Raw genomic sequence first — 12,478 nt, 5'->3', positions numbered from 1 at the left:
GAAAAACTATATTGAGCAAAAAGGAAGACAAATACAAATGCTAATATTAAAAAAAAACTACTGAGCATACAAAGTATTAGAAAAATCTCAACTCTGAAGAGAATAATCAAACGATACAATATTGAGATTACTCAGATGATGGGCTTATCAAAGACCCTTAAGCAGATATAATAATCTTGTATCATGAAGAACAAAAGCTATAAATGACTGATGCTCACAGAGAGAATATATATACACATAAATTACCAAAACACAATGTAAAAATGCACAAAAGACTTGAACAAATGTTTTTCCAAAGAAGATACATAAATGACCAATAATCGCATGAGGAGATATTCAATCACTAATCATTAAGGAAATGGAAAAATCACAACCATGATGAAACATTTCACATATATGCATGGCTATTATCAAAAACTAAACCAATATAAATGCGCTTAATGCCACTGAACTATATTCATAAAATTATAAATGGTAAATTTTGTTATGTACATTTTATTACAATTTTACAATTGTAAAAGTATTACAATTACTTTTACAAAAAAGTAAAAAGATAGGAAAATGTATAAAAAGAAAACAATGGAAAATAATTCAATTTAAAAATACAATGACTGAAATATAAGCTGGATGTCTTTAATAGCAAATGAAGACAGGAGAAGACAGAGTCAGTGACTATCAAGGTAAACCAATAAATACTACAAAATCCAAGCAAAAAGGGAAAAATGACTGAAAACAGCAGCACAGAACCTCAGAAATCTCCAATCCTGTGTTTGTTTTTATTCTGACATGTATTCTTAAAGTCATAGAACAACAAAAGAGAGTAGTGCAAAAATAAATACATATTTTAGAAAATAATGACTTTGAAAATTGGAAAAATATATTTACGGATTCAAGAAGTCAAAAAATCCATAACAAGATAAACAAAGAAAACCACGACCATGGTTGGAATTAAAGCATCATTAATCCAACAGGTGAAAACTGAAGATTAGTATCTCAAAAGCTGCTAGAAAAATATGACATATTACATATAGGACAAAGATTTGAATGCATTCAGATTTCTAAATAAAAACAATAGAGATTAAAGGATAATGCAACAGAATTCACAAAATGCTGGGGGGAAAAGTGGCCAATTCTATATTCTCTGGCAATGAAACCAAAATAAAGACATTCTAAAATAATTGAAAAGGAAGAGAATTCAACAATAGGCAGCTTGCTCTGAATGTTACAAGCAGTTCTTAAGGCAGAACAGAAAGCATGCTAGAAACAAACCTAGGATCCAAGGAATAAGGAAAATGAATAGCGGAAAGAAGAAAGATCTCAAATCAATAATCTAGCTTCCACTTAAAAAAAAAAAAAAAGAACAAGGAGAAAAATGAAATAAACCCGAAGCAAGTAGAAGTTTAATAATAAAAGAACTGAAATCAATGAAATTGATTTAGTAGAAACAGAATTAATGAAACCCAAAGCTGGTTCTTTTAAAAGAACAATAATAGTGATAAATTTCAACTTCTTCCACATGATAACATCACCCATGAAAACTTAAAACATTATACTTATAATGAAATTCTGGGGACCTTCATACTAAGATTGAGAACAAGTCAAAGATGTCTCTAACAACCTTTCTTTAACACTTCACTGGAGGCCAGAGTTAATGAACACGTCTCCCCCCTAAATAAACAAATAAATAGTAAAGGAAGAGAAGGAGGGAGGGAGAAAAAAGAATATAGTCTATTTGCAGATGAGAAAATTTAATTGCCTTTGTAGAAATCCTAGAACAAATAAGAGAATTTAGCAATACCATAGGATATATATAAGGTCAATAATAACAATCATTTATATACAATGATCAATTAGAAACAAGTATTCTTTTAAATGATAAAAAAAAAAAAAGATAAAAACTGATAGCTTCCCTGACCATCCTCCCTCCAAGAAAAAAGGAACACGTAACTATAAATGCAGAGGACCTGTAACTGAGAATTTAAAACCACTAATAAAAGAAATCGAAATCCTAATAAACTCATAGATTTATAGTCCAATATTCATGGATTGAAAGAATATTTTTAAGATATCAATTCTACGTAATCTGCAGATTAAATGCAATCCCAAGCAAAATCCAAACAAAAATTTGTATACATAGTGACATGTTCAGTCTTACATTTAAATAGAAAATTCAAAGAAACAGCACCAACCAAGACAATTTTGAAAAAGAGGGTCAAAATTGGGAAACTAATACTAATAGATTTTAAGACTTATTGTAAAGCTACAGTAATTAAGACAGCATAAGTTTGCTGAGAGAACAGACGGATAGATGAATGGACTAGAATGAGTCCTGAATATACACATTAACATTGTCCGTTGATAATCGAAAAAGCTGCCAAGGCAATCACATTGAAAAAGAATAGTCTTTTTTTTTTTTTTTTTGTAGAGACAGAGTCTCACTTTATGGCCCTCGGTAGAGTGCCGTGGCCTCACACAGCTCACAGCAACCTCCAGCTCCTGCGCTTAAGCGATTCTCTTGCCTCAGCCTCCCGAGCAGCTGGGACTACAGGCGCCCGCCACAACGCCTGGCTAATTTTTTGTTGCAGTTTGGCCGGGGTTGGGTTTGAACCCGCCACCCTTAGCATATGGGGCCGGCGCCCTACTCACTGAGCCACAGGCGCTGCCCGAAAAAGAATAGTCTTTTTAACATGGAGTTCTAGAATTAGATATCTGCATTGTAAAGAAAAGAACCAAAACTTAAAATCTCACATCTTATATAAAAATTTACCCAAAATATATCATTACCTAAGTGTAGAAAAAATTCCAACATTTGGAAGAAAATAAAAAAATCTTCCTGACCTTGGATTAGCAAAGATTTCTCATACAAGACACTAAAAAAACATTCCATAAAATACTGACATATTCACATTTCATAAAAATACATTTGTTCTGCAACAGACAACACTATAAAAATAATAAGACATAGTAAAGATGGGGACAGAAAGTTCACAAATCACATATCAAAGGACTTGTAGGAAGAACATGTAAAAAATTACTAAAACAAAAATAGAAAAATAAACAAACTAATAAAATATAGGCAAAAGATTTGGACAATCACTAAAGAAGGTATATGGAAAGCAGATGAGGACAAAAAATGTTCAATTTTAGGGTAGTGCCTACTGCTCAAAGGAGTAGGGCGCCAGCCCCATATACCGGAGATGGTGGGTTCAAACACAGCCCTGGCCAAAAACTGCAAAAAAAAAAAAAAAAACAAACAAAAAACCTTCAATTTTATTTCTCACTATCGAAATACAAATTAAACCCACATGATATACCATTACATAACTATTAGAATAAGCTAACATAAAAACAGATAACACCAAATGTTACTGTAAGACCCATAGCAACTGAAAATCATACATTTCTAGTATAAAACAAAATGGTAGAACTACTCTGAAAAACAGTTTAGGAATATTCTTATAAAGTTGAATGTGCACTCACCACATACCGTAGCAATGACACTCCCAAGTATTCACTCTAGAAAAATGAATACTTCTGACCACATAAAATACCTCAGTGTGATTATACCAGCATTATTTATAATCACTATATCTTGAATCAAAACAAATATCTTATTATAAATTCATGTTAATTACATGATACATCCATAAAAATGATCACCATTCAGCAATACAACTTCTTGATAAATACAGCAATATGGATTAAGCATAAATGAAATATGTTATCTCAAAAGGCAGTTTACATATTACTTCATCTCATTTAATGACATTGTGAAAATAAACTAAACTTTAGGGACAGAAAAGAAACCAATGTTTGCCAGGTGTTAGGAGTGAAGACAAACTATGACTAAAATGGGAAAGATGAGGAAATTTTGGTGGTGAAGAGTACATTTTGTATCCTCACTGTAATAATAGTTACTTGATACATTTGCTAAAATTAATTGAATGGTATACCATAGCTAGGTAGATTATATGTATATTTCAGAACCAAAAGGAAATGTTACATATAAAATATCCAGAAATAGATAAAGTGTACAATGTGTCCTGTTTGGAATAAGTTCATTAATTTACTTTTTAAGGAAGAGAGGTGAATGAGGACCTTCTGTTCTCTAAGTTTCTATATAACTTAGTTTCTGTGAAATACTTATAATTAAGGTTGTAGAGACCAAATAATCATGTAGAACTAGAGACAGGAAGTTGGACAATTAAGTTTGCAAACTCATCCTAGAAAAGTGCTGCATACCTCACTGCTGAATAGCCCTAGAGTCACCCTTCAGGTGCTCTCCTGGGGAAGCTATGCAATGACAACAGCACCCAGCCCATCCTTCATAGGAGTTTTGGAACACCTTTCCTGGAACAGCCATCAAAGGTGTATCACATGAGGTCTGACAGTTAAGTTTGCCAATTCATCCCAGAAAAAAAATGCTTTGGAGCAGTGTTTTTCAACCTTTTTTAATCTCACAGTACACTTAAACCTATAGTTAAACTCCTGTGGCAAACTTAAATTATATTGATCCAAAGAGTAAAAAAAAAAAAAAAATTTACATAGGTAATTTCCTGTGCTTTGAACTTCTTTTGAAAATAATGATCTTTAAAAATGTTGGTGGTGCACCTAAGATGTTTCATGGCACACTGGTTGAAATTCACTGCTTTGGAAGGTGAACTAGGTGCTAGCGTTGGTGCATAGCCTTTCAAGGAGAGTAATTCAAAAGCGATATTCAGCAATGAGGTTTGTAACATTTTTTCTAGATGAGTTGGCAAACTTAATTGTCAAATCTTATATTCACTTGAGAGTCACGTCCATGTGGATGAAAGGAATAAATATAATAAATCTGAGAAAAACAAATATCCATGTTTCTACAAAATACTATTCAACACCAAAAAATTCAAAGGCAAATGATTAAAAAAACCAAGAACTGTTAATTGAGGAAAAAACATACTCTCTAAAAACAAAACATTCCAATTAGCATTTTTCTTCATAATCTAAAGGACATTTCCTTTTAAAAAAGAAGAAAAAAGAGCTAAATAGCAATAAGACATACATTATAACTTTATAAAACCAAACATCTTCATATGTATGCCATCAAATGGAGGGCTATTTCCCTCTGGAATTCTTTTGAATCTACTATGAAACTTGCTATTTTTCTAAGCTGAGTTATGTGGCGAGTGCACATTTAACTTTATAAGAATATTCCTAAACTGTTTTTCAGAGTAGTTCTACCATTTTGTTTTATGCTAGAAATGTATGATTTTTCAGTTGCTTTGGTCGTAAAGTAGCATTTGATGTTATCTGTTTTTATGTTAGCTTATTCTAATAGTTATGTAATGGTATATCATGGGGGTTTAATTTGTATTTCGATAGTGACTAATAAAATTGAAGGTTTTTTTTGGCCGGGGCTGGGTTTGAACCCACCACCTCTGGTATATAGGGCCGGCACCCTACTCCTTTGACGGCAGTAACAACTGGAAGTAACATACACACCGGGCTGCACAGCAACTATTGTGATTTGCCTGGTAGGATCTGGAGATGGGTAAAATGGGTTATTAGTGATTCAAAAACCTCATGATGTACAGTAGTTGAGTGGAGCTTCTTAAGGTCCATATTTATATCTGTAACACTTTAGAATTTAAAAGTAGTAATTGGTAGAATATGAAGACTAAAAAAAAATTTATGCATACACACATACAAATTCTAACATGTATTAGTGGGAAAAAGTGAAATAAATCACTTCTGCTTCAGTTTCAAGAAACAAAGTGTGCTTATATGTACGCATACACACACACACACACACACACACGTGGAGCTTCCGCAGACAACCACCTCTCGACATAGACTACCTCCTTAAGTCAAACGAATTTTCACGGACCAGATGTGTACCATGTCAGTAAAGTAAGCCTGGTTACTTATGATGACCACTTATGTATGTAATATTTTCATGGAAAACATCAAAACTGTATGCCTCTAAAATGGCTAAATTTGTCTCTGAAATACTAGGATGCCATGTATCTATGGCTTTACATAAACAAAAACAAATCTTTTATAATTTTGTGATTTCCGAAAATGAAAAACAGATATATAGTACACATGATTAAATAAGCATCACTGTAATTTTAAATACAATGTTTGTAGAAAACTATGATACAAATTAAAGCCTTTAAACTGGTAATTTTTCCTCATGTTTTGATCTTCACTAAAGTTTAGAAACTAATGAACTTTAATTATATGGAAAGTTTAAAAAAATTATATAATCGAACAATTACTATAGAGCATATGCCACTGCACTGAGAAATAAGAGAATTAATTTTAAAAAAGTATTTAAAACTTTTTCTTAAAAAAGAATGGACATTGTACACTATAAACCTTTGAAAGCATACTTCCTTTCCAAGTTAATTTAGATTAATATCTATAATAAATATCCATTAAAATGTTCTCATAAAATATTAGAATCATTTTGTCATTCACTGGTTATCATCAAATTCAAATTTTACAGGTGGAAGAATATATGTTCGACTGGCCGACTTCTTGAATTTTGTTACTCTTTTCTGTGACTTAGTTGTCTAATAGCCAGATTCCATGTGTAAAGAAAATATACGTATGGTATCAAATGTACTGAAACAAACAAAATCACAAACCTAATGGCATAACATTAACGATTTTAATTGCCATACTCCAAATTATTCTGTCAGACTGTAGTTTTTCAAGAAACTGCATTCTTTTTAAAACTAAAGAAGTGCTTTGTCCAATTTAGAAAAAAGCATAAATTAATAAATTAATGCAAGGTTGTGACACCTGATATGCCATGATCTGTGTGTAATTATTTTCTTTCACATATATCCCTTAAGACATTTTTACACTAAGAAATAAAAATATTTAGAAATATCATACTAAATACAAAGAAACAAGGTCCTCACTATATTCTTTAAAAATTAACAATTTTCTTAAATCAAACTTTCTGATAACCATAAATAAGTTACATAATTTTAATCTATTCCATACACAATTCATATGTATACATGTAAACAATATAATTAATCTCCAATGAGAACTAATGAGAGAACCATAATTAATCTCCAATGAGCACAGAACTATTATAACTTTGATTATCATCAATATTTCTAAATCTGTAAGCCTAATGTTCAATTGCTATAAAGGTTGGTAAATATTTACAACTAAAAAAATAAATAACATATGCAATCCATTCTCAGTATTTGTTTCATAAAATACCTCTTTGTATCTGGCCAAAATACATTGTTTAAAATTCTTCTGTAACTGGCCAACTAATTGGTGTTAGGCAGCATTGACAGGGATAATAAAAAAAAATTGTCCTGGAGAAATTATATCAACTTTTATATGCTTAAAATAATCTTAATTAGTACAATTTATGAAATATAAAAAGTTTCGTTAGGAATTTTAAGAGGTTAAGCTGTTGATAAACAAGCCACAGTAAAATCCCTTGTTTAAACTCAAATGATTTTAAAAATCACAATAATATAGACTGTCCCTATAGTTTGCAAACATCATTCAACACATCCAAGTATGTTGGCTTATTGAGTACAAAGTCCCTCTTTAACAAAGTGCTAGATAAATGAAGTTATTTCACGATTTATCCAAAGCAAAACCCTAGTGTTAACTGTTCCAAAATAATTTAAGAAACTTGGAGCTAGACAGCAATCCTCTCCTTTTTAAACAAAGACTCTCATTTTTCTTAGAGGAAATTGATACTATAAGAATTATATTAGTTTTTTTCATGGCCAAGTTAGCTATCACTAAAACATAAGCCCTGGCTCCCTGATTCCTGCTTCAGGGTTCTGCTCACACATAGACATTTTTTATTTTTATTTTTTAGTGACTTTTAAATTGATACAAACCTACCCAAAGTTAATTGTAACTTGTGCCAGAAGTTTTCTGAAAGCATATGATCCAAAACACTTTTAATATTTTTAATATATAATTTATCATAATTTATAATTATATAATTTATTGTAATTTTTCTCGTGCCAAAAAATGACCAAAATAAAGTATTTAAATGAAAGTTCCTCTTTTATATTTTCATAATTTCCCCTTTCCAGAAAAGGTTTTAGAGTAATCATTTAAAGGAATCAGGGCAGTGCCTGTGGCTCAGTGGGTAGGGCACAGACCCCATTTACCGAGGGTGGCGGATTTGAACCCGGCCACAGCCAAACAGCAACAAAATAATAGCCAGGCGTTGTGGCAGGCGCCAGTAGTCACAGCTACTCAGGAGGCTGAAGCAAGAGACTCACCTAAGCCCAGGAGTTGGAGGTTGCTATGAGCTGTGACACCACAGCACTCTAATGAAGGTGACAAAGTGACACTCTGTCTCTAAAAAAATAATAAGTAAATAAATAAAGTAATCAAAAAAGAGAATTTTTTTCTCTTTAATCTTATAGGGATAGCAGAGTTAAAAATAAAATATTAAATAATTTTATCATCAAATATTATTCAGTGACTTACAGAATAAACCAATCTGAATAAGGTTTTCTTTCCTCAAGTACTACCCTCATGCTACCTAGCTTATTACTTAGGAAAAGTGCAGGCCCATTAAGCGTGGATATGCCATGTTGTTTCCCTTCCGTTCTATTCATATGCATTTAATTAGAAATGGTACAGTGAAAACATACACTCAGTCTTTAAACAAATTTCTATGGGATTTTCTGTTCCTAAAACTTGAACCTCATGGTAATATTTCTGGATTATGGCCCAAGAAGCATATTTACAGTTTTCGGCTTACTTTAGACAAAAAGTCAGTTTATTAGCCTTCTAATAATCCATGCTATCATAAGTATTGTAACAGAGAAAACATAAGACATAGAACATTTTCCTGAATCCCTTTCAAGCCTAATATCTATTTATCAATATTTTAAAATATTTTTGCTATATATTTTTTGTTGACATTAACAGATCCAAAGCAAGTCATTCAACAAAGAGCAAGCATCAGCAACGTGTTTAGCATTGTTATGGATGCCAGGAAGGTGATATAAATACATAAAACATAAGAAAAATATTTAAGTCTCCATATGAAGAGAAATGATTGTGATGTGGCAGATCCCATATCAGTTCAGTGGTTTTAAGGGGGTATCGGATGAATAGGAATTTAATTCCTTGAGAAAAAAGGAATTGGCGAACAGGAAACCAGGATTTGATAAGAGGATGAAAAGGCGAATCTTCTTTACCGAAGCAAAAATAGAAACAGTATTAGGAAAGAGTCTGGAGATTTGGACAGTTGAACCAGACAGTAACATTAGAGATTAATAAAATACCTTAACAACTGAAAAGTGCTGATTCCTAGCATGAACATTTGAGACTGCAATGTGATCTAGTTTGTGGTTGTATGAATGTCCGCATGAAATCATCTATAAGACTTGGGTGAAGTCTTCCTGTTAATCTCTAAAGAAATTTGTATTATTTTATAGTCAGGACAATTAGTATGAATATATGGTGTGAGGCAAAGAGATGACAGGGGAGAGAAAGTACATAGTTCAACAAGAAAGATAGCAGTGTGGTCTCAAAACCATATTTACTGATTGAAATGGTTATGTCATTATTGGAAATACATACTTTCCAAACAATGCATCGTCCAGTATGGCAGTTGTTAATGACTGGCTTGGGATCCTACTCCACATCTGCCTCTGGTAGCACCATGACTATGAGCAAATTACCAAAACTCTGAGCATTGGTTTTGTCACCTGCAAAATGGTGACAAATTCCCTTGATAGGTTCATTGGAAGCATAACGTCAGATGAACATAGAGACCTAAGTTCAGTGCAGGAACACGGTAGGCCCTCAGTAAATAATATCACCTGCCCAACTTTTCAATAACAGTATAATGTATATTAAATTTTATTTATTTTCATGTACATTTCTTTCAAGAGAAATGCCTCATTTACACTAATAACTTGAAGAGAACCATTGTATTTCTGTCATTTGTTCCAAGCCAAATATGTTGTATAAGTAATAATTGATTAATATACATCAAGTCTTTTGGCTCCTTGGCTCCTTGAGAAGATGCTGAACAAGTCCTAAAAGAAAAAGAATCTTAATTTAATCGCTTCTCCTCAAAATAAACAAAAGAAGAAAGAAAAGGGCAAACAGATAAATTCAGATTGAATGGCCCACACTTTACAACATCATTCAACATCTCCAAATCCAGGAAGATAGGCACATATCAAAAATCTCTTGCAGAGAGGAATTTCTAGGCACTGTGAGGTGGGTTGTCAATTACCTCCGCAGGTCCTGTTGAATTGTGTAGTTAATGCAAGGCGTGTTTTGCTTTTCCTACTAGCAATATGTACCACTCTTACTGCCTGGTAATTTATGCTTAGAATGAAAACAAAAGTTTTTCCTTAAAAAAATACAGTGTGGAGAGCTCGATTAATATTTGTAAAGGACAGCCTGGGGCGGAGCAAGATGGCAGCCGAGTAACAGCTTCCTTGCATCTGGGCACCGAGAGTCTGGGGAGATAGGACTCCAGGCATCTCTGGCTGGTGGGAACTGCCTATCATCACTCCTATGAGGATACAGGGAGTCAGCGAGAGACTTCTGGACCCCAAGAGGAGGACTAAAACAGTGGAAAACCGGCAAGTGGTCGCGTGTGTTCAACCCGTCTAAACCCGCCCACAACTGTAAGTTCAGTAGCAGCGAGACTGCAAACCAGAAAGGCCTTACCTGTGAACTCTTTTGATGTCCTTGGACTTGGCACTGAGTTGAACTGCCTTGGGGAAGGCCTGAGTGGGAGTGCGGAGAACTTTGGCCGTTGTCTAGGGCCCCAGTCTGAGCCGCTGAGCCAGACGGAGCTAATAGTGTTTGGCGGTGGGTCACACGGATCCATTGTCAGTGATCTGCCCCGGCAAGCTCCGCCCTCAGGGTAGCAGAGCTAGAAACGGGTGGGAGCTGGTAACCCAGCAACCAAGTAGCCTAAGGGTGGGGTCTGAGCCGCCTTGCAGCCCTAACCCTCAGGGGCAGAGTGAGACCGGTTTTGGCACACTGAGTAAGTGGATAGCCACTTCAGCAGTGATTCCAGCGAGAAAGCTGGGAAAGCTTCTGCTCAGCAAGTTTACAAGTTCAAAGTGCCTTTTAAGTGGGCTGAAGAGAGATTTAGGGTGTCTACCTGCTGGGGTTTGAGAAATCAGCAGCCTCCAGTCGTATCAGAACTGTGACTAACATCTCATACCCCAAAAGACCACGTGTTGCCCAGACAATATTCAACAACATATACAAACTGCTTTGTTTTTGGTTGTGTATTTTTTTTTCTTTTTTTTTTTTTGTTTGGTTGGGTTTTTTTGTTTGTTTATTTTGACGTTGTTGATGTTCTTTTGTTTCTTAATTTCAATCTTTTCCATACAGATCCCTTTTTCTTTCTCAATTTTTCTAGGTTAATTATAATTTCCCATTGCTGCCTTTTTTAATAACTACAACTTCATTTTTGCTAGTGTTTCTACCGCTATCACTTGGTTTTTCACCCAATTTTATCGCCATAAAGTTTTCTGTTTGCTTGTTTTGGTTTGATTTATAGCATTTTTGTCTTTCCTCTCTACTTGGTGGAGGTGGGGTACTGTGTCTGACCAGGTTAGCAAAGAGCTGCTGACCTCAAGGGAACCACCCAACTGGGCACCCAACCCCCAGAAGGTGGGGTTTTTTAAGGTTGTGTCAAAGTACCCTACTGTACACCTATATTGCCCTGTCTCCCTCTTTCTGTGCCTCTCTTCTTTTTGTCAATATTCCTTATCCCTACCCCCTCTCCTTTCTCTATCTTTCTTTTTTTTCTTATCACTCGGTCATCCTTTCTTTCATCCCTTTTTTGCTCTTCAACCTTCTCACCTTTCTGGTCCTGTAACCCTTAGTCCACAGGCACAAGAACTTAAAGAGCAAGAGGAAGTGAAAGGAAAATTAGGGCAAGGAAACAGATAAAAGAAATCACTCATGAGGAAGAATCAGCAGAAAACTCCAGGCAACATGAAGAACCAGTCCAGAACAACCCCGCCAAGGGACCATGAGGTAGCTACTGCAGAGGATTCCAACTATACAGAAATGTTAGGAATGACAGAAAGGGAATTTAGAATACACATGTTGAAAACAATGAAAGAAATGATGGAAACAATGAAGGAAACTGCTAATAAAGTGGAAAATAACCAAAAGGAAATCCAAAAACAGAATCAAATCAGAGATGAACGATATGAAGAATATAAAAAGGATATAGCAGAGCTGAAGGAAATGAAACAGTCAATCAGGGAACTTAAAGATGCAATGGAAAGTATCAGCAACAGGTTAGACCATGCAGAAGAAAGAATTTCAGAGGTAGAAGACAAAGTTTTTGAGATAACTCAGATAGTAAAAGAGGCAGAAAAGAAGAGAGAGAAAGCAGAACGTTCACTGTCAGAATTATGGGACTTTATGAAACGTTCCAACATACGAGTTATAGGAATTCCAGAAGGGGAAGAAGAATGCCCCAGAGGAATGGAAG

At 34.2% G+C, this 12,478-nt stretch overlaps 1 protein-coding gene across 7 annotated transcripts in view; it reads right to left on the bottom strand.

Annotated features, from left to right (window-relative positions):
* CRPPA (CDP-L-ribitol pyrophosphorylase A) overlaps positions 1 to 12,478 on the bottom strand; it is a 387,693-nt gene that overhangs the window by 78,509 nt on the left and 296,706 nt on the right. Inside the window, exon 10 of one of the 7 annotated variants that reach the window (XM_053553592.1) lies at positions 9,928 to 10,037. The exons of the other annotated variants lie outside the window; for them this stretch is intronic. Coding sequence (XP_053409567.1) covers positions 9,981 to 10,037 — 57 coding nt within the window. The 3' untranslated portion in view covers positions 9,928 to 9,980. Of the gene's footprint in view, positions 1 to 9,927; positions 10,038 to 12,478 lie in introns of those variants that run through there. 7 annotated transcript variants of the gene reach the window in all.

The sequence above is a fragment of the Nycticebus coucang genome, chromosome 11 (genome assembly GCF_027406575.1).
Source record: "Nycticebus coucang isolate mNycCou1 chromosome 11, mNycCou1.pri, whole genome shotgun sequence".
Taxonomy (NCBI): Eukaryota; Metazoa; Chordata; class Mammalia; order Primates; family Lorisidae; genus Nycticebus; species Nycticebus coucang.
Note: the sequence above shows the minus strand (reverse complement) of the source record. Positions and strands in the feature narration are given on the sequence as shown.